This window comes from Musca autumnalis, unplaced genomic scaffold (assembly GCF_047663935.1).
Source record: "Musca autumnalis isolate F117 unplaced genomic scaffold, ASM4766393v1 scaffold_2, whole genome shotgun sequence".
Taxonomy (NCBI): domain Eukaryota; kingdom Metazoa; phylum Arthropoda; class Insecta; order Diptera; family Muscidae; genus Musca; species Musca autumnalis.
In genome coordinates this window covers 49090708-49112531 of record NW_027411755.1, presented here as the reverse complement: position 1 = coordinate 49112531, position 21824 = coordinate 49090708, and the positions used below count along the sequence as shown (strand labels likewise).

Sequence of the window (21824 nt, the reverse complement as noted above, 5' to 3'; positions counted from 1 at the left end):
TAGGGTAGCCGAAAGGTTAACCGAGGGGACCCAAGAGTAACGAAAACGATTTATTACTAAGTTTAAACACAGCGAGACTTTGGTTATCGAAGGGACTATCAAGAGAAACACAAGGGTTGCAAACACCTCTTAGCTCGATGGACCCATGGGTTACGGACACCTCAGGGGGTTAAACACGTCTGTCTATGGAAGTTAGACAGTTAGATACAAGTTAGGTATATTTAAAGGAGTCTTGGAAAAATAACACACGAAGGACACAGCAGCGACTTCTCTCATGGCACTGAAGGGTTTCGAACACCTCTAACAGTCTGGATTTCTCCTACTCTCACGTTGGGTCTGTGGTCGCCGAAGAGAGGGTAAAAACTATGACTATGACTGGAAGAATTACACGCGAAGGAACCGCAGGATTACGGACACCGCACGATGCGGACATCTTTTACGGTACTGAAGGGTTGCGAACACCTCTTGCAGTCTGGAATTCTCTTACACCATAAGGAGGGAGATACATTCGGAGCATTCGGGATATTACGAACACCGTGAATTCACTGCTGACTCAACTTGGTACCTTACAGTTGGTACTATGATCCTTTATTATTTATTTTATAACTGACTGCTTACATATCAATACGGATGTTCACATCGGGTTGACGTATTTCATATAACTTCTTCAGTGATAAGTATTTTCTTCGCGTTATGTTTAAAAAATAATATTTGAATAGTTCATATAATGACACAATTATTGATAATTAAATGAAATATTTATACACTCCGATCGACAATCTTACGTTACGATACGTTACGTTATAACTCTCCAGTAATCTATTGTGAGAATGATAATGAAAGGGACGGAAATAGTTCCAAAAGTACTTTTCTCGGAATAGTTTATTTCAACTGAGCCGTTCTCAAAGTGCACAACTCTATTAAACAATAGCGCTTGCTTCAATAATACGCTCGTTTCACAGAAAAAAAAAATGCCAAAGACAATTCCAACAATCAAATTTACTATTTTGGTAAGCTTTAGTATAAGGTTTTATTAAATTATGTATTAAAAATATTTTAGTAAATATAAATTAAAAAATACTAAATCATTTAAGCTTAAATTTATATCAAACAAAATGATTGCTTGTGTGTTTAAATGCCAAAAATGTCTCGAAAAATTGTCCTGGAAAATCTGAAAATTGGCAATTTAAAATGTCGAAATTTATTTTAAGCAGTAACATTTGTATACATATATGTATGTGTGTTCTACCGGCAGATCAACTCTAACCTAACATTGACATCACTGTAGCTGATATTTATATCAATCAAAATGTGTGCGTGTGTGTAAATGCCAGGAATTTCTCGAAAAATTGTTCTGGAAAAGGTGGAAGTTGCTAATAAAAAATGTTGAAATTTTAGGCAGGTATATTTTATCGTGTATGAAGTGACAAAGAGCCAAAGGTTATTTTGGTCTTCCGTGGATTTTTGATGTATCACTGTGTAAGAGAGATTATTTTGTACAAATTATTTTATTTTTATATGTATGTAAATAAATTCTAAAACAAAACAAACATTAAGATTAAAACAAGCGCAGCGACTCTCATCGTCAGAATGAATTGTGAATGAGGTTGTTCTTTAACGAACCGTCACAAAAATGTTTCCTTGTCTGTTGACATGGACGCGCAATTTTTTTCCCCCAACCGTGAAGATTCGTTTATATGGTTTGTGGGGTACACAACGTCGCATAGCCTCTCGTAAACATGTTTGCAATTCACGTTTCATCTCATCTGAGAAAATATGTCGGGACTCGAATGGAATGGCTTCAACGGAGGTCGGTGTAGAGGGCGGCATTAACACCTTGCTTGATATGGTCATGGTATCGGAGCTCCATAGCTGTTCCCGCTGATAATTTAGCTGGGGTTGGTCAAGCTTGGTTTTCAATTCAGAGCTCTGATCGTGTTGTGGCAATGGTAGATGGCGTTCAGATTTCGTTGGTTGACAAATATCTGATGGTATTGTTAAGTCGCTCTTGCCTGACATTGGGGACACTGAAGCACGGAGAGTATTTTCGTAATCATGGGCTGGACGAGGGCTTCTGGGTGGTGTGCATAACATTTTATCAGCCGATGATATGATAATAGTTTTTACAATGTTCGTTGGTTCTAATGACAGGCCACATTGCACTTTCTTTTGGCTGGCAGACTCTATTTGAATACAACTGGTGGCGAGAGACCTTTTTGCAGGGTTATGTGCTGACGTCCAACACCTAGCACTGTTTCTAATGATGTTCACTTCCGAACAAACTTTAAGGGATTCCAAAAGTTGAAATTGGTGCTTGTAAAAAGCCTTGGTACGAAGTGGTTGTGGTAACTGTTCCATTTTTAGATGCTGGGAATCTGTTGGGAAAGAAGAAGAAACGATTCACAGGTTAGTAATTATACCATATTTAGTATACTCAGACATAGGCACAACATATTTTATATCAGCAAAGTGAGAGTTTCATTCGTGCTTTTCTGTTAACCGGCTCAAGCGATTATTGAGGAAAGGAGCTTAAGACCTCATAAATTAAGACCTCTCAGGTGAGAGGTGTTTGATCTCAATAATTTGCTACTTAGCTGCCACTTCCAGGATTAATTAGAAAAAGGCAAAGAAGTACTGGTTAGCAGTCGCGGGTATGTTCATATGTATGCACATATATATTTTTTGGAAACGTTGTTTTTTTATTTATTAAATTCATATTTTGCTTACATTAAAATATGTACATAAAGAGATGGTTTAAAAACCTTACGTCTATAATTAAACATTTAATGCTACACATACATTTGTACATAGTTTATACTAAGGTAATACATGGAGAAGGAAAAGATGTCAAAAAACCTTCAATAAAATATATTGGAAACTTTGTTAATGCTTTTCTTTAAGTTGGTTTTTAACGCATCTACTTCATGGATAAATTTGATAAATTCTTTCACTTAATGTTATCTATCGGTTTTTATGTTTAAACTCAATAATAAGTTTGTTGCAAATAAATTGGTAGGTGTGAACTACCTTAATATAGTAATCACCCTGTTAATATAGATGTTGATCGAATGCCGTAAATACGTACGTCTGCTACTGTTCGTCTTCTCATGGTGTATTCAATGCAGTCTGATCTTAAAAGTGCAACAAATAGTATCGAAAGTATCGGAAACATTAAAAAATGAAGTGTATAAAAATTAATTCCAAAATTATAGTAAGTATTACTATTACTTTTTTTTTTATCAGTATTACTATTATTTTTTTTATTGTGAAATCAATTTCCTTAAAGTTTCTTTTCAAGTTTCTCTAGTGTCCACACACGTTAACGTTAAGTTTAAGATTTGTGTCCTTTTTATTTTACCATTCGCGTATGTTGTGTTTCTCATACCAATAAAAACAAAACAAACATAAATAAACTAAAAACCAACACAAAATAATTAACATTAATATTAATATACATTAATTAAATTAATATTAGTAGTTAAATTAATTAATGTTTTTATTAATGAAATGTTTTTATTAAATGCTTGTTTTGTTGTTAACGTTTGCTTAAGAAAATAAAAATTAAAGAACATTGAAGATAAAAAACTTGCAACGAATAACGAGAAGAGGCGACACAACAAAAACAGTAAACCATGGGCATGGGTTTCATTACTTCATGCCCCTCGCCTATAAACTTGGCGTCGTCATGTTAAAATCGTGCTAGTCAGACCATCGACTTATGAGACGTTTGTGGAACAATAAACGTGTGTGCATTTTTTGGAGGGTATATTTAGTTTGTTTTTCCAAGCGCGTCTATTTTTTATATGTTTCAAAAATGTTTATATGTCTCGCATCTTTTCCAAAAATTCCCAAAATAATTTACTCGGAATTAAATATGGCGATTATATATAAATATTTAGCAATGTTCAGATGTGTAAGTTTTTTATTTAAAATATGTTGTAGGGTAATGAACGTGTCTGTGGTATATTACGATTTTTCCCAAAACATCCACTAAAAATATATGTAAATTTTGCTAGGTTAAGAAATTTATTAATTTAGTACGCCAAATATTGCGCCATAATTTGCATATATACGGTATCTAGATTTCATGCAGTAGTTGGTATGCAAAATATACCAAAAAATGTATTATCAGCCCCCCTATTCAGTAAATTTTTAACAACTTTACTCATTGTTTATTTTACAACAAATTCATTTGTTTGTTTTGTAGTTGTTACAAAAACAAAAGAAATTTTAACAACTTTTCAATCGATAAAAGTTACAGAATAGGCCTACAGTTTATGTAAATTGTTGTGTCACAATTATGACGTCATAATTTGCTCCAAAGTTGCAATACAAAATGCTAGTTGTATATGTAAAAAGACTATTACCAAAAATAATATTGCAAGATTCAAAAAAAAAAAAAAAAAAAAAAACAAACAAAAAGAAAAACCTGTTGTGTATTTATTTCAGCTATAGTCCATATTTTGTTGCTTCAAAATTTGAAGAAACAAAATGTTTAACAGTGGATAATGAAATGACTATAGCTGAAATAAATACACAACAAGTATTATTTTGCAGTCCAACAATACAAAGCCAACAAAAAAGAAAAACCGTCAAAAATAATCAACAATTTCAAAGAGAATTGATTTGTAGCTTATATGTGAGAGTATGTAAGTATTTTCTCGCAATATGACTCCAAAAACTTTTTATATAAAAATACTTAGTTATAGAGGGTCAATTATACAAAGTTCTCTCCGTAAACATGGGCAGACAATAGATTAATAAGCAGTATAAAGGAAGTCTTTGATACCAAAAAAGTGTTGAAATTGGGTCAATGTGGCAAAGGGTGTCATATAATTTATCATATAAAGGTAGTGTCGGTGTATAATTTCGCCGCAATCTGTAGTCCCTTCTAGATCGAGCTTTTGTGTTTTTTATATTAAAAATACCCAAAGTTTTTTTCTGTCTTACACCACACTGTTTGTTTTGTTGTAAACTGGATTTTTCTACAATTGTTTTGTTACACCTTTCGTATTTTTCAGCCACTTGGGGTATCTTAAAATTATAGTTATTTTTCTCTATTTACACATTCCCTGCCTTCTGTTCTTCCACAATATGTTCTTTTGTATTTTTGTGGCAATCTTCTGTTAAGAATCTTTGTATTTGTTCCACTTCTTTCCCACTGTTTTTTGCTCTTTGTTGTCGTTTACTTCTTTTCTGTTATTTCTTTTACTGTTCAATTTCTTTGAGTTCACTTTAATGAACTACCAATGCTTATTCAGTAAATGAAGTTTTGAATTCTTGAAAATTTCTTTTCTACAAATCACTTTTGTACTTTTTAATTAATTTATAACACCACAATTCGATCCGAAATGGACCAAAATTTTATTTCACAGTCTTCCACTTTTTGTTTCACTGCTTATTGCTGTTGTTGTGTTTCTCTCTATAAGTTGTAGATTGGGCTTTTGTTGTTGTAATTCACTGTATGTTGATTGTTGTGTTTTTTATATTAAAAAGGTTTTTAATTAATTTGAATCGTTTTTTTTTAAACAAAGTCACTTTGTGCCAATGTGCTAGTGTTTTCTTTTTTTCAGTTTTCAAATCAGTTTTTTTCTGTCTCGCACCATACTGTTTGTTGTTGTTCAAAGCTGCACGTTTCCGCAATTGTTTTTTGAACAGTTCGTAATTTTCAGCCGCTTGTTGTTGTTCTAATTTATTGTACCGGCACTTGCTCTAATGGGACATTTATGTTTATTTTTCCCTCTTTACACTTTCACTGTCCGTCTGTTTTTCCACAACAATTTTTGTGGCAATTTTCTGTTATTAATCTTTGTATTTTTCATATTTTTTAAATTCGTGTCACTGATTTTTTTTCAGTTTTTTTCCTTTATTTCTTTCACTGTTAAATTTCTTTGTGTTCACTTAATGAACCAGGCGTACAGTTTATTGTTGTTATGTTCCACTCTATATGTTCTAGATCGAGCTTTTGTTTTTGTAAATCACTGTTTGTTGATTGTTGTGTGTTTTTATATTAAAAATTCTTAAATTGTTGTCTGTCTTGCACCACACTGTTTGTTTTGCTGTAACCTGGATTTTTTCTACAATTGTTTTGTTGCACTGTGCGTATTTTTCAGCCATTTGTTATATTAAATTTATTTTGCCGAAGTGTTAGCCACCATACTTTTCTATTGCATACCTTAGGGCGTGTTATTGTGAGGGTGCACACTTTTTCAATTGCTTAAATTGTGTGTGTGTGAAGAGAGAGAAACATTCACTGAGAGCACTTGGGCTCTTGTTCTACTGGCATTGAAAAATTTTGTTTATTTTTCTCTTTCTACACTCTCACTGTCCTTCTTTTCTTCCACAATATGTTTTTTTTTATTGTATTTGTGGCACCCTTCTGCTAAACATCTTTGTATTTTCCCACTTTTTTATAAATTTCTTAAGAGTCACTGATTTTTTCTTCTTTATTATCGTTTATTTCTTTTCTGTTATTTCTTTTACTGTTCAATTTCTTTGAGTTCACTTTAATGAACCACCAATGTTTATTAAGTAATTGAGATTTTGAATTCTTGGAAATTTCATTTCTACAAATCACTATTGTACTTTTTAATTAATTTATAACACCACAACTCGGCCCGAAATGGACCAAAATATTTGTGTACAAACCTTTTTTTTAGTTTTTTTTTTTTATTTGGAAACACAAATGTGTGCAAATCGATGTAGGTTTTAGGTAGCAAAATTTAAATTTAATTTTAAAGTTGTATAAGTTTTAAAATTTTTGCTATTGTTGTTCTTGTTTTTGTTGTATTTCGAAATGTTCTATGTGTTCATTTGTAGGTGTGTAGTACTTCACAATCTTCCACTGTATTTGTTTTACTGCTTATTGCTGTTTCACTGTTTCACTATATAAGTTGTAGATCGAGCTTTTGTTGTTGTAATTCACAGTATGTTCATTGTTGTGTTTTTTATATTAAAAAGGTTTTTAATTAATTTGCATCGTTTTTTTAAACAAAGTCACTTTGTGCCACTGTACTAGTTTTTTTCTTTTTCAGTGTTCAAATCAGTTTTTTTCTGTCTCGCACCACACTGTTTGTTGCTGTTCTAAGTTTGTTGCTGTTCTAAGCCGCTTATTGTTGTTCTAATTTATTGTACCGGCACTGGCTCTAACGGCACATTTATGTTTATTTTTCCCTCTTTACACTTTCACTGTCCGTCTTTTTTTCCACAACATTTTTTTTGTGGCAGTTTTCTGTTAAAAATCGTTGTATTTTTTCATATTTTTTAAATTTTTGTCACTGATTTTTTTCCAGTTTGTTATTCCTTATTTCTTTCACTGCACGATGGGGCCGATGACAGGTTTTTAAGGCAAAAAATCACAGGGGCGGGGGAGACCTTCAAAATTTCGTGTAGATGTTTATAATCGGCATAGAAACTAATCTGCCAAATTTGGTTGATATCGCACAGTGGATCCACCCATTGGCCAAAAATAAAAAAGTGAATGTCAAAATTTTGGTACAACATCTGGCAACTCTGACAGCTATGACGTGGACCTTTTTAAAAATATATTAGTTTTTGTTTCATTCGAACGCGATCTTCTTAAGAATAGCTTCAAAAGACGGAATATTTGACTAATATTTTTCGTTGTGAATACAACCCATATTTTAAGTGCAAGTAAATATATTCAAAACATTGCGAAACTAATACGTATTGCAAAATATTATAGTGGATTTTGAAGAAGGAGGTAATAGCTTAATTTTCATTAAAAATAGTGTTTTAGCGTGTTGTGGAATTCTAGTTATCTGCATATTTTCTTAGTGTATTTTGTAATGTCAATTCGATCATATACTTAAATTTGACCTAAGGTTTTAATCATGATGCCCACCGGTGCCCACCTCGGGAATAATTTTCAAAAGTAGGTCATGGGTTTAAGATTATTCAGTATTAAAATCAGCTGCCATCTAGTGCCAGACTATAAATGGTGGGTCGCCGACTAAAGCTACCCTATAATAGGGTTTCTATGGATATATTAGCGTATAACTCTGTTATCTGACAGCGTACATTAACATTATTGGCATCAGAGGCTAGATGAAGAAGTCTTCATCCAAATTAGTCTTACGTTGGCGGTACGTGCCTTCCAGGAAGAACGTTATAAGATCTATATTAAAAATTTTGCCAATTTTCAGACAAAAATATTGATTTTTTTAATCCGCTAAATTGGTAGGATTTTATGTTGTTTTGGAGATTGTTTTGTTTCCCTAAGCCCATTTTTGCATCATAAGATAATCGGGACCTTTTTTCATGTCATTTTGTATTAACCGCCCAAAACAAATTTTACCGTATACCCCCTCCAGAGGGGAAAGGGGGGAGAATGTCACGCTCGTGGTTTCTTAAAACACTCTTAGCACCAGCACAAAGCTATAACCGGCGAATTGGCTTGATTTTTACACCCTAAATATTTTTGGCCACTTTCTCCATACAAGTGGATCCACTGTGTATCGGTTCATATATAGATGTAGCTCTCATATATATGTTCGCCCGATTTCGAGTAATTGATGGACCCAACACGAAAATTCTCCCCAATTATGATGATATTTGGAATATGTGGCGGAATTCGAACAGGAAATAAGTTTGCCAAGTTATTTGGAAATCGGTTCAGATTTGGATATAGCTCCCATATATATTTTCGCCCGATTTGAGGTATTTGGTGCAACAAACACGAAAATTCTGTCCAATTTCGATGAAATTTTAAATATGTGACGGAGTTAGGTCTAGAAAAAAGTATGCCAAATTATATCGAAATCGGTTCAGATTTAGATATAGTTCCCACATATATTTTCACCCGATTTTGGGTATTTCTTGCATCAATCACGCTATATATGTCCAATTGTGATGAAATTCAGATTCGGATATATCGTTCATAAATTTTCCATGTCGAAGTTAATTGTTAATTTTAGTTGGTTGATACCGAACTTCCTTGAGAACATATTTTATATGGCGAAAAACAAAAATTGTTTACAATCGATGAATCCGAGTATTAACCTTTCAGAATTCGCGAACTGTTAACATATTCTATATAGTATGATATACATTCTTTAAAATAAAGTGTTTTAGGAGGAATCCCATAAGGTCGACCATTAAAATTAATTTACGTGGAAGCTGTGTTGGCATCAATGTAGAAAAATAGGTAAAAATGATTTGAAGCCAACAAGTTTTTTATGCTCCCTTCCGATTTTTGGCTTAACCGTACATTTTATAGACATGTGCCAAAGGAAGACTCAAAGAATACTTCATGCGCAATATGATACTAGTGTATCATTTTTCGATATATCCACTGCATCCACCTAAAATTCGGACGCGCAACAAGGTAATATTCAAAACTCACAATAGGATTATAAAACTCGTGATTTTACGTCGTTTAATGCATATCTCATGAGTGTGCTCCTTACAGCATCCTAGTAATTGGAGTCTAAAGACCAATATTTGATGCATGAATTTTTTTAAAAAACCTATTTTTTGCGTTTAAAATTTACAAGTACTATTCAATTTCCTGTACCCCGCGTGAATTTAGTTTTTTTACGCGTCGGATCTAATGAGACCTTCCGCGATCGAATCCATCCACTAAAACCGCGGATATAGATACCCTGAAAATAGGAAAGTCAGCAAAAAATTATTTTGACAAATCCGCGTACTAAACCGCGATTTTTTTTTAAATTTTTTTTACGTAAATGGAATCTTTTATACGCGGTTATAATATTTGCGAAAACGCGTGTCATAAATTACAGAGATTCGCGAGTTATATGGGGTTTTCACCAAAAATAGAATGTGGAGGCACATCCGCGGTTCTTGAAGAATCTGTTTGAAATATGTGTATATAGACCGGATGCGCATCAAAATCGTATGCAAATTGCGCGATTTTTAAGGTTTTTTGCATTGTGTGATGCAACTGGCGGCACACTTTGACCGCTGAGTGAAACATCGAAATATGCATAGATATTGAAAGAGATTGATTCGCTGTATCCAAAAACGGATGCGCATCAACTGATTTTAACTAATTCGCGAATAAAAGGCTTTTTAATATCCACATTTTTTGAATGATTGTAATTTCAATATTACTCTTTATTTTCTATCCATTTAAGTTATCACAGTAAGCAAATAAGCTTGGTTTACCATCATATTTCTTGATGAAGTTTTAGCAGTACACATTAATTATTGTATGGGATTTTAGCGGAATAGTTGGAGAACTCCCAAATATTTTTTCTAATTATTCAAATCAAACCAAAATACAGTATGCAAAGTTCATATTCGTACACCCCTAAAAAATGAATAAAATCGTTATTAATTCCATATTTTATGTGCAAATATGAAATAATTGATAGGAATTACCATAACGAAGAAAGATTTAAGAATAACAAAACAAATTTTTAATTTATTCCGTCATTTAGGTATAGATGGCGCCTGTGTGGGTGGCAAAATTCGTATTCGTACACCTATAAGCACTATATATTTGGAGTTTTTAAGGATTTTCAAAGCAAAATACCGCAAATTTTTGTTTAAGTATTCTTTTTGAATGCCTCTGCTATAGAAATAATGTGCTAGATATGATAAGAAAAATGTGCTAGATATGATTAACTATTGCAATTTATTCCCGAATTTTGGATAAAAATAGTAAATAGCAGTCCTTCTGTAACAATATTCGAGGTCTAATATGAAAATAAATATTGTCATCCTTTGAAAATGCAAAGAAACGTAATCCGGGCTTAGGTAAAGTAAACACATTTTTGGTTTTTACTTGGTAAAAATCGCAAGTTTTGTTTTATATTTTACATAAAATGTATTGATGTTTTAGAATACGGTTTCGAAAATCAGTTTATGCCAAAAATTGTGAGAAATTATGAAGAAAAATGAAACTGTACAAGTTTTCATACTGTCTGCGTACGACTGAAATTCTACGATTACTATGAACGAGGGTTATGGCTGCAGAATTGCGAATAAAATGGTTTCTACTTCTTGAAAATTATATTTTTTTACCAAAGGATCCAAAATGAGTACAAAAATATCAAAAGAATGAAGTAAATTGTCCACGAAAGAACGTGGGATATTTCTTGACATAAAACGATTTTCGAAACCGTATTCTAAAACTTCAATACATTTAATGTCATTTTTCTTAAGAATTATAAATATCTTTCCGACTTTTCATTCATGCAAAATTTTTAAAAAAATTACCGTTATTTTTAAATATTTCTATAGCAGAGGCATTCAAAAAGAAGACTAGAACAACAATTTGCGGTATTTTGCTTTGAAAATCCTTAAAAACTCCAAATATATAGTGCTTATAGGTGTACGAATACGAACTTTGCAACCCACAGAGGCGCCATCTATACCTAAATGAGGGAATAAATTAAAAATTTGTTTTGTTATTCTTAAATCTTTCTTCGTTATGGCAATTCCTATCAATTATTTCATATTTGCACATAAAATATGGAATTAATAACGATTTTATTCATTTTTTAGGGGTGTACGAATATGAACTTTGCATACTGTATATATTTGCAACAATATTTTCCAAGAATAAGTTTTTCTCTTTTTCTGTCGCAATGTCTAGATTCCGAGGTTTTTTGAGGGTTTGTACGGACTCTGGTACAGGATAATTTGGATTTTCTTAAAATGTTTTGTATTAGTAGATTTCCGCGAAAATAGTAATAAATTTAATAACTATTTAAACCTCTACGAATAGATATGGAATGCTGTGAAAGATTTATGCATACATTTTCTCATAACAACAAATAAGATATTTTTAAATATTTTTTTATATGAGAATAAAAACCGCTATAAATTTTGCGCGCATCGTCCAATTTTGTGAATGCGAACAAATTTGAAACCAGAATTTTTTTCTTAGCCTCTAAGCCAAAAATTGTAGATGTGCTCGCAAAAAAAAAAATTTTAATTTTTTTCATATGGAATTGCAAAGGATTTTTGTTTTTCGCCATATATATTATTCTTTCAAGAGCTTGGCATTGTTGCCGTGTTCATAGGAGACTACCGAAGCAAGTTTTCTTCCTTCACTATAATCCACATTAGGGCGCCCCCTCTTATTTGCATCATTACCTTGTTCTAGCGTAAATACTGTGTCGCTAGCTAACCATAAGCTTTCACATTGTAATACAGGATTTTTGTACCTCCAATTTTTTATCCATTTTTGGTTAAGGCGTGTACAAATGTTATAAACTTGTTTTTTAACTCCCGTCACGAAGATGTCTTTTACATCTCGGTTAAATTTCGCAGAAATCCAGTCTACAACGTGTTTAGATTTTTGCTGATTTTTCAACCAAAAATTACAAATATCCAAATTTTTAAGTTTAACGAAATCTGGAAATTGATAATTTTTTTCTTCGCAAGTATACGCAACATTTCTTTTCAAAATCTATTAGCCGGCATTGTCTCCTTTCACCAGATCCATATTTTTACGAGAATACACCCCGATACCGAAAGTTCTACTCAAAGAACACATAGACGATACCACAGACTACATCAAAAACAATCTCTAGCTGACACAACAAATTGTTGACCACATCTAATATTACATTTACATTTTTAATAATAATCTTAATTTAAATATTATTACCCGTATTTTCCATTTTTAAAAAATATATAATATCAACAGATCAGGTTTTGGCGCAAAAATTCTTAAATTGTTTAATTACGACTGAATGTCAGAAATAAACGGAATGAAAATTATGATATCTTTGGCAGCTTGGCATGTCGATGGGGGCCGATGGCAGATTATATTTTTTTGGTTTTGGAGGTTTGAAAGTGTTAAGAATATAATTCCGTTATTATTTGATTTCAATTACTGTCTTGAAAAAATGACTCTTTGCCTCAAAAACCTGCCCTGGCCCCATTGTGCACTGTTCAATTTTTTTGTGTTCACTTAATGAACCAGCCGTTCCAGTTATTTTTATACCCTATACCACTATGTGGAAAGGGTATTATAAGTTTGTTTTGGAAAAAAATCATGTAACACCGCGAAATATTCGTCGTGGTATACCAATCTTCATATCTCGGCGAGATAAAGCGATTTTGAGATGTGTGTCCGTCCGTCCGTGTGTCCGTCTGTCCATTATAAATTGTAATCAAACTCTAGGCCGCAATTAGGGACCGATCGTCACGAAATTGGGCATGGATGATCGTAAAATATTTTTGGGTGACGTAGGGGATGGAAGATACCAAGCAACGGTCCTGACCGGTTTTAACATGGCAAAGCCCAGGATTTATCTTGGTCCCTCTTTCGTCTCAAGTGGACACTGACCTCCCCGTGGTGTCACCTGGGGAACTGCCTTTAACACCCGTTAAAGGTAGTGAGCTAACATGTGCCGCGCGTTCACCCATAAGAACGTTAAAAACTTGGGTTTGGGCGCCGGGTTAGTAACCCTCCCCTAGAAAATACAGCCTACTATGAAAAAACGAAAGAAAAGAAAAACAAACCCCTCTAAAGTTGACGAACCCCGCAAACGTTTTAAGGACCATGATCTGCGAATCTGCACCTGGAATGTTCGCACTCTTTATAGAGAAGGTGCAGTCTTCGCATTGGCAGACGTACTTGAAAAGTACAAGGCCGATATTACTGCCATACAGGAAGTACGATGGATTGGGAAAGCGTAACAACAACACCTAAAGGTGACGCACTGTATTATAGCTGCCATGACGGAGACTAAAACATCTGGTATCCAGCTTCACCCCAGTGAATGAAAGACTTGCTGCAATTCGAATAAAAGCTAAAACATCTGACAATGGTATGAGGCTGATAGACTTTGCAGCTGCAAAAAACATGGTAGTTAGCAGTACCAGATTTAATCATCTCGATATTCATAAGGGCACCTGGCTGTCTCCAGATCAGAAAACAAGAAACCAAATTGATCATGTTGTGATAGATGGAAGACATTCATCGAGCGTGTTGGATGTACGATCCTTCCGAGGCGCAAACATTGATTCGGACCACTACCTTGTTGCAGCAAAGGTACGCACCCGCTTAAACGTAGCAAACAAAGTACGAACAGACACAACACGAAAGTTAGACATCGGTAAGCTGCAATCACAACAGATAGCCACAGCATATTCCACTCAACTAGCCCAATTGCTTAATCAAAGCACTCCTCATCCCGATAACATATCAGCGCAATGGCAAAGCATTGCCCACTCCATGCAAACAGCCGCAAAATCCATACTTGGATACCAGAGACCTCCACCAAGGAATCCATGGTATGATGAGGAGTGTCGTGCTGCCACCGAAGAGAAAAATGCGGCATATAAGGCTACTTTACAATCCGTAGCAACGCGTAGCGCACGAGAGAGATACCGGGAGAAAAGGAGGGAGGAGAAACGTCTTTTCCGCAGGAAAAAGAGGGAGATGGAAAAGCGGGAGTGTGAAAAAATCGAGATGTACAGGAGCCAGAATGAAGTCCGAAAATTCTACCAAAGAGTCAAGCATCAAACTGATGGCTTTGGTACAGGCACATCCTCCTGTAGAGACCAGCAAGGTAATTTGGTAACTGATACAGATAGTGTACTCAGGATATGGAAAGAACATTTTTCAAATCTGTTGGTATCCAATAGCAGCGAAGGCGACGAAGATACCACAGTCCCAATCCCAGAAGATGGTATTGAATGTATACCGCCCAGCCAAGATGAGGTAAAGACAGCAATAAATCGGCTGAAGAATAATAAGGCAGCAGGGGCCGATGGCTTACCAGCCGAGCTGTTCAAAACCGGAGGCGACACGCTGATAAGGTGTATTCATCAGCTAGTTAGCACCATCTGGCAGGAAGAACGAGTACCCGACGATTGGAACCTGAGTATCCTGTGCCCCGTCCACAAGAAGGGAGATAAGACTGTATGCTCTAACTATAGGGGCATAAGTCTACTCCCTATTGCCTACAAGATCGTGTCAGGGATATTGTGCGAACGACTAAAGCCTATGGTCAACGAGATAATTGGACCATACCAATGCGGCTTTAGACCTGGCAAGTCCACCATTGACCAGATATTTACCCTGCGGCAAATCCTAGAGAAGACCCAAGAGATGCAGATCGACACCTACCACCTTTTTGTCGATTATAAAGCAGCCTTCGACAGCCCGCTGCGTTCAAAGGTATTCCAAGCCATGTCTGAATTAGGTATTCCCGCAAAGCTCATCCGGCTTTGTAAAATGACTTTAACTGACACGAGGTCCTCAGTTAAAATAGGAAAGAACCTCTCCGAAGAGTTTGGTACCAAAAGAGGTTTCAGACAAGGAGACAGCCTTTCGTGTGACCTCTTCAACATCCTGCTAGAAAAGGTTATACGAGAGGCAAACGTCAAAAGAAGTGGCACAATCTACACCAATAGTCACATGTTACTTGCTTATGCTGATGATATAGACATCATGGGCCGATCAGTAAAAGAAGTAACTGATACCTTTATAAAGGTCGAAGGAGAATCTGCTAAAGTGGGTCTGGCGGTAAACGGTGAGAAGACCAAGTTGATGCTGTCGACGCGCAATGCGTCCATTGAGCTCGGACCGACTGTGGAAGTTGGTTCCTATAATATTGAGGTAGTAAAAGACTTCGTCTACCTCGGCACCTCCGTAAACACAACAAACGACATCAGTTGTGAAATAAAAAGAAGAATTGTATTGGCCAACAGATGCTACTTTGGTTTAAGTAAGCAGTTTAAAAACAAAGCCACATCTCGTCAAACAAAAATAACGCTCTACAAAACACTGATACTACCCGTGCTGATGTATGGCTCCGAAGCCTGGGTACTTGCGCAAGCAGACATGGCAGTGCTTGGTGTGTTTGAGAGAAAAATTCTTCGAAAGATCTACGGACCAAGCTGCGTTGACGGTGAATATCGATGTCGCATGAACCACAAGCTGTATCTGCTATACAACGACATCAATATAGTTAAACGTATCGAGATGCAGCGATTGCGTTGGCTAGGCCATATCATAAGAAATGAACGATGATGAACCCACTAAAAAGGGCGTATAAACCCGGACAGCTTGGCGGTGCACGCAGAATTGGCAAGCCAAGGAGTGGATGATGGCGCAAACAAGTGGATGATGAGATGAAAAGGCGCGGTATTCCAGAGTGCAAAGCAACAAATAGAGAGGAATGGAGATCTCTTCTTAGTTCGGCCTATAGAACAAGTGTTCTGTAATGCGCCAGCTAAGTAAGTAAGATCGTAAAATATTTAGCGGGTGAAATGGACCAAAAACATAATTTTTATCCGATTTTGTAGCTGCTCTGTTGGTCGCAATAATAGTCCGATCGCCTCGAAATTTTAAATAAGGTAAGAGTATATGACAAAGAAGAAGTTTGCAATTTGAGATGGGGATCAGATACTATTTAGAGGGTTAAATGGACCACAACTTTTGTGTGAAAAATTTTTAATAAACAGCTTATATCTTTGTTCCTGAAAGACACATTCCGTAAGTTATATCTGGAGGACGATCTCTTGACCTTTTAATTGATGTCAATTATGTTGATGTACGTGATCAGATAACAGAGTTACAGCCTAATATATCCAGGTTTTTGTTTGCAGTGTAAACAGAAACCCGCTAGAGGTCGCAATTATAGCTCAATAGTCACGAAATTTTGCATGAGGTAAGGGTTTAGGTCGAAGAAGATGCCTAAAATTTTGGATGATGATCTGATATTATTTAGCGGTTGACATACACCATTACTTTTGTATGAAAAATATACAAATTTTAGTTTTGGTTCATATTTTGATTCCTGGAGGGCATATACCGGCAAAGTAGCCTACATATGGAATAATAACTACTGACCTTTCCCCTGATGCAAATTGCAATAATGTGTCTGCTAGATAAGGCACCTACTGCCTGCTATATAATGTGTTTTGTGCAGAGAACCAGAATTTCAAATTGTCTCTTTCATGACAGAGAAATTTTCAGTTCAGTTGTCAAATTTGATTTTTATACAAATATTGCAACATGGGGTCGCCTCGCCACCTATTTTATACCTCAGGATTTAGGCTAAAGGGGATACAAACAAAATCCGACCAAATATGTGTCTCATCGAAATATTGGTTTTAGACCCAAGTATATTTGGACGAAATTCGTTTCAGACAATTTGGAGTCTATTTAGCGCTGTCCGTTCATCTATCTCTCTTAATGTCTAACTGGCTGGTGCGCACGATAACTTTCGAACATATCTACCGATTAGAACCAAATTTTATACAACGTAATATTTTGCCCAAACTTTGTTTAAGTTCGAATGTAGGCAATGTCGGTCCACACCTCCCCCAAATAAAATTGTGTTAACGATAACTGGCGAACTGAGTAATCAATTTGCTCCAAACTTTCCATATATTATTATTCCTTCCAGAAATAGATCGGATAGGACTATATCGGTCCTTAGGGTACCTCCCACACAAAATTCGGAAAAGGGAAATTTAAGAGTCCTCTAGAATTGTTTTGAATTTTCTTCAGCAAATTGTACTTGCGCCGCAAATCCGCAAGTCTACTCTCAAGGGGATTTTCTGATTGGTCGAAAATTTGCACATCGTATTATTTCATCCAATCATGTGTCAGGTCAGAATATGAACTACATCGGTCCGTAATTCGAGGATCTCCCACACAAAATTTGGGAAAATTGCAGTTTGAGGATCCGTATCGGATCTGTTTGATCATTATTTTCTTTTTTTGAAGAAGAAGAAGAATTTTTCTTTTTACTGTTTTTACTATTCTGGTCCCTTTCCCGGGGTAAGTCATACTTCCTGAGATTATAGTCCAGAAGTTCCAAAATCCCCTGCCGGCTCCAACTAAAATTACAAATCTGAAAAAATAATTCTCAAACTTTTCCAAAACTCAGAAGTTAGCTTACTAAAATTGATTTGGTATAGCCCCATATTACGATACCTACAGATTCCACGTATTTTGAAGTAAACTCGTCTTACATCTTCTATGTTCTTTACTGTATAATTGAACATGATTAATTTTTGGATTTATAAATTTGTTTACATGCATGTTTTTGAATTTCTATTAATTGTTATTTATTTCTACCGGTATCAAATATATTTTTGATATCACAATATATTATTTTCGAATATTTTTTAGAAATGTAAAATTTATATATTTTTTCACAAACATCCCAGTAAAGACAAGGGAGGCTTCTCTTATATCAATGGATTCCTATTAAGTTATTGATATGTGACCTATTTTTTATCGCCGAGTCCGAACGGCGTGTCCTAATTGCCACTTGTAGAGACGTTTTTCATGGCTAAAATATTCACGAAATATCGCCAACATTACTAAGGGGTATTTTGTAACCGTAGACTATAGCCTTTGCTTACTTGTTTATTTCTAGGAGACATATTTCGGCAATAAAATAAACTTGAAAACCAACATGCCTAACATATAAGTGTTTTGATTTTCTTGCATAAAACTACATATATGTACATTCAATGTTACAAAATGTCGCAATCATGATAGAAAAGTTTTCAAATCATGAAAGAAGGATTCCCAGGGTTTTAAACTGTCACAAATTACAATGCTGTTGGGGGTCCTGAAGTTTTTGTGATACCGAAAACTATTTCTAAAATTCTTTTAATATTTGTTTATACCCGCAAGATTTAGGCCAACGAGATTATCGAAATAATGACTTTAGACCCTTAGTATGTTTGGGAGAAATTAATTTCAGACAATTTGTCGAGTCGATTTACAAAAGTAAAATGAATAAATGAACATGTAAAGACAACTATAATGAACTATATCGGTCCTTAGGGAATAATAATATATGGAAAGTTTGGAGCAAATCGATTACTCAGTTTGCCAGTTATCGTTCACACAATTTTTCGAAAACAATTTTGAACTTATTTGGGGGAGGTGTGGACCGACATAGCCTACATTCGAACTTAAACAAAGTTTGGGCAAAATATTACGTTGTATAAAATGTGGTTCTAATCCGTAGATATGTTCGAGAGTTATCGTGCGCACCAGCCATTTAGACATTAAGAGAGACAGATGAACGGACAGCCCTAAATAGACTTCAAATTGTCTGAAACGAATTTCGTCCAAATATACTTGGGTCTAAAACCAATATTTCGATGAGACACATATTTGTTCGTATTTTGTTTGTATCCCCTTTACCTTAAATCCTGAGGTATAAAATAGGTGGCGAGGCGACCCCATATTGCAATATTTGTAACATAAACCAAATTTGACAACTGATCACGTACATCAACATAATTGACATCAATTAAAAGGTCAAGAGATCGTCTTCCAGATATAACTCACGAGTGGGGAATGTGTCTTTCAGGAACAAAGATATAAGCTGTTTATTAAAAAATGTTCACACAAAAGTTGTGGTCCATTTAACCCTCTAATTATTATCTGATCGCCATCTCAAATTGCAAACTTCTTCATTGCCATATACTCTTACCTTATTTAAAATTTCGAGGCGATCGGACTATTATTGCGACCTACAGAGCAGCTACAAAATCGGATAAAAATTATGTTTTTGGTCCATTTCACTTGATAAATATTTTACGACCATCACCAATTAAAATAGCGATCTATTCTGATGTAAAACCGACCTTACCAAACCAAATTTCGTGGCGATCGGTCCATAATTGCGGACTGGAGGTTTGTTTACAATTTATAATAGGCAGACGGACACACGGACGGACACACATCTCAAAATCGCTTTATCTCGCCGAGATATGAAGATTGGTATACCTCAATGGGAGTCTCCGACGAATATTTCGCGGTGTTACATGAATTTTTAGCAAAACAAACTTATAATCCCCTCCCACATTGTGGAGTTGGGTAGCAACAGCAAATACAACCCCTTAGTTTGTGTTGGGCACACGCACGAGATTATCTCTCCCTCTGTAGAATCTACAGTGTAGATAAACTATACACTGGTATAACACACCACAATAACTACGGAACGAACGATCATTTTTTTTCTCCTAATACAGGTTCGGGCAATGTAAGCGTTAGTAAGCGTTACACTCTTCACACACACACACACACAAGTTTCTCATTGATTTGCACACAGTATTCAATGCAGTTTGATTTTACAAGTGCAACATAGAAGAAGTAGCCGAAGGAAGCAATAATAAAAATGAAAATTGGAAGTATGAATTTCAAATTTGTAGTAAGTATTGGTATTGTATTATATAATAAATGAGAGTATCTTTTTGGAGGTTATATTAAGTTTCTTGTTTTTCATTTGGTTGTTGTTGTTTTGTAATAATTTGGTTATTTCGCCCGTACCGTTTATTATTTGTTAAATTTCCTTAACCTTTTTAGTGGTAAAAGTGGTAAAAAGAGAAAAGTGTCAAAGTCAGCGTTCGACTTTTTCTTCTGTTTTTCGTTAATTTTTTTTCTGTTCGTTTTGTTGTAAACTCGATTTTTCTACAATTGCTTTGTTACACTGTTTGTATTTTTTCAGCCACTTGTTGTATCTAAAAATTATGGTTATTTTTCTCTTTTTACACTTTCACTGCCTTTCTGTTCTTCCACAATATGTTTTTTTATACCCTCAGCCTTTAGGCTAAAGAGGGTATTTACACTTTGATACGGTCAAAAATGTGCCTCATCGAAATAATGGTTTTAGACCCCAAGTATGTTTGTACGATATCCGTTTCAGACAATTTTGAGTCGATCTAGCAATGTCCGTCCGTCTGTCTGTCCGTCTGTCTGTCTGGCTGGCTGGTGCGCACGATAACTCTCGAACGGATCAATCGATTCGGTTCAAATTTTGGGTATCGAAATATTTAGTCCAGATTTGATTTAAGTTCGAAGATGGGCCATATCGGTCCACTCCTTCAGGTACCTCCCCCACAAAAGTTCAATAATGTTCGGAAAAATTGTCCGCACGATAACTCTTGAAGGGAGTAACCGAATTGGTCCACACTTTGCACATCGTGACATCTCTACCAGACATAGATGAGGTTCCAATATGGACCCTATTGGTTCACTCTTTCGGGTACCTCCCACACAAAATTTTGCTTAAGTGCAGTTTAAGGCCTGCTCTTGAATCGCTTTGATTTTTGTTGCAGCCACTTGTATTCACTACCCCCATTACGACGATATAATTTTTTTCAGGAGCAAGTCCATATATCCTCAGAAATCAGCACGAAAACTGCAAACAACCCATATAAGCTTCGTTCCCGTACTTTTTAATGGTAAAACTCGTAAAAGAGAGAACTGCAAAAAATTTGTTCTCACACACAAGTTTTTTGAAATAGTTCGGGAACGGAAAAATGGAAAATACGTCAAAAAAACTGGAACAAATGTCAAAGTCGGCGTATCAGCCAATCAGACGCCGGCAACCATGTTACTATTTTTTACTCGCCCAAGTTTGTCGTGTAAAAAGTTTTTAAAGAGAGTGTCATTCAGCGCCATTTTGTTTAAAGAGAAGTGAACATTTTACAACTTTTTTGTGTACGGGAACGCTTTTTCGAGTAAAATGTGTAAAAGTCGTAAAAATTGTAAAAACTTTTTAGTTCTGGAACACAGCTATAATGCCATGTGTCGTAATTGGAGTGCACGATAACTCTCGAACGGATCAACATATTTGGTTAAAATTTTGGGTTATTCAATATTTTGTCCAAACTTAGTTAAAATTCGAAGATAGACCATATCGGTCCACTCCTTCCGCTACCTCCCCCACAAAAGCTCAAAATTTTTCGCCAAGATTGTGGGCATGATAACACTAGGAGGGAATAACCGAATTGAGCCAAACTTTGCTATTGGTAATATTACTTTCAGGCATAGATCGAGTTATAATATGGACTATATCGGTCCACTCATTTGAGTACCTCCCACACAAAATTTG

The 21824-nt window shown here is 35.2% G+C and overlaps 1 protein-coding gene across 4 annotated transcripts in view; it reads right to left on the bottom strand.

Annotated features, from left to right (window-relative positions):
• Positions 1–998: 998 nt before the first annotated feature.
• LOC141393973 (uncharacterized) overlaps positions 999–21824 on the bottom strand; it is a 99221-nt gene continuing 78395 nt past the window's right edge. For 3 of the 4 annotated variants that reach the window (XM_073967652.1, XM_073967651.1, XM_073967650.1), the window contains one exon: positions 999–2375. In XM_073967652.1, the coding sequence (XP_073823753.1) occupies positions 1615–2375 (761 nt within the window). In that variant the 3' untranslated portion in view covers positions 999–1614. Of the gene's footprint in view, positions 2376–3027; positions 3167–21824 lie in introns of those variants that run through there. The other variant, XM_073967653.1, reaches the window with a different exon arrangement.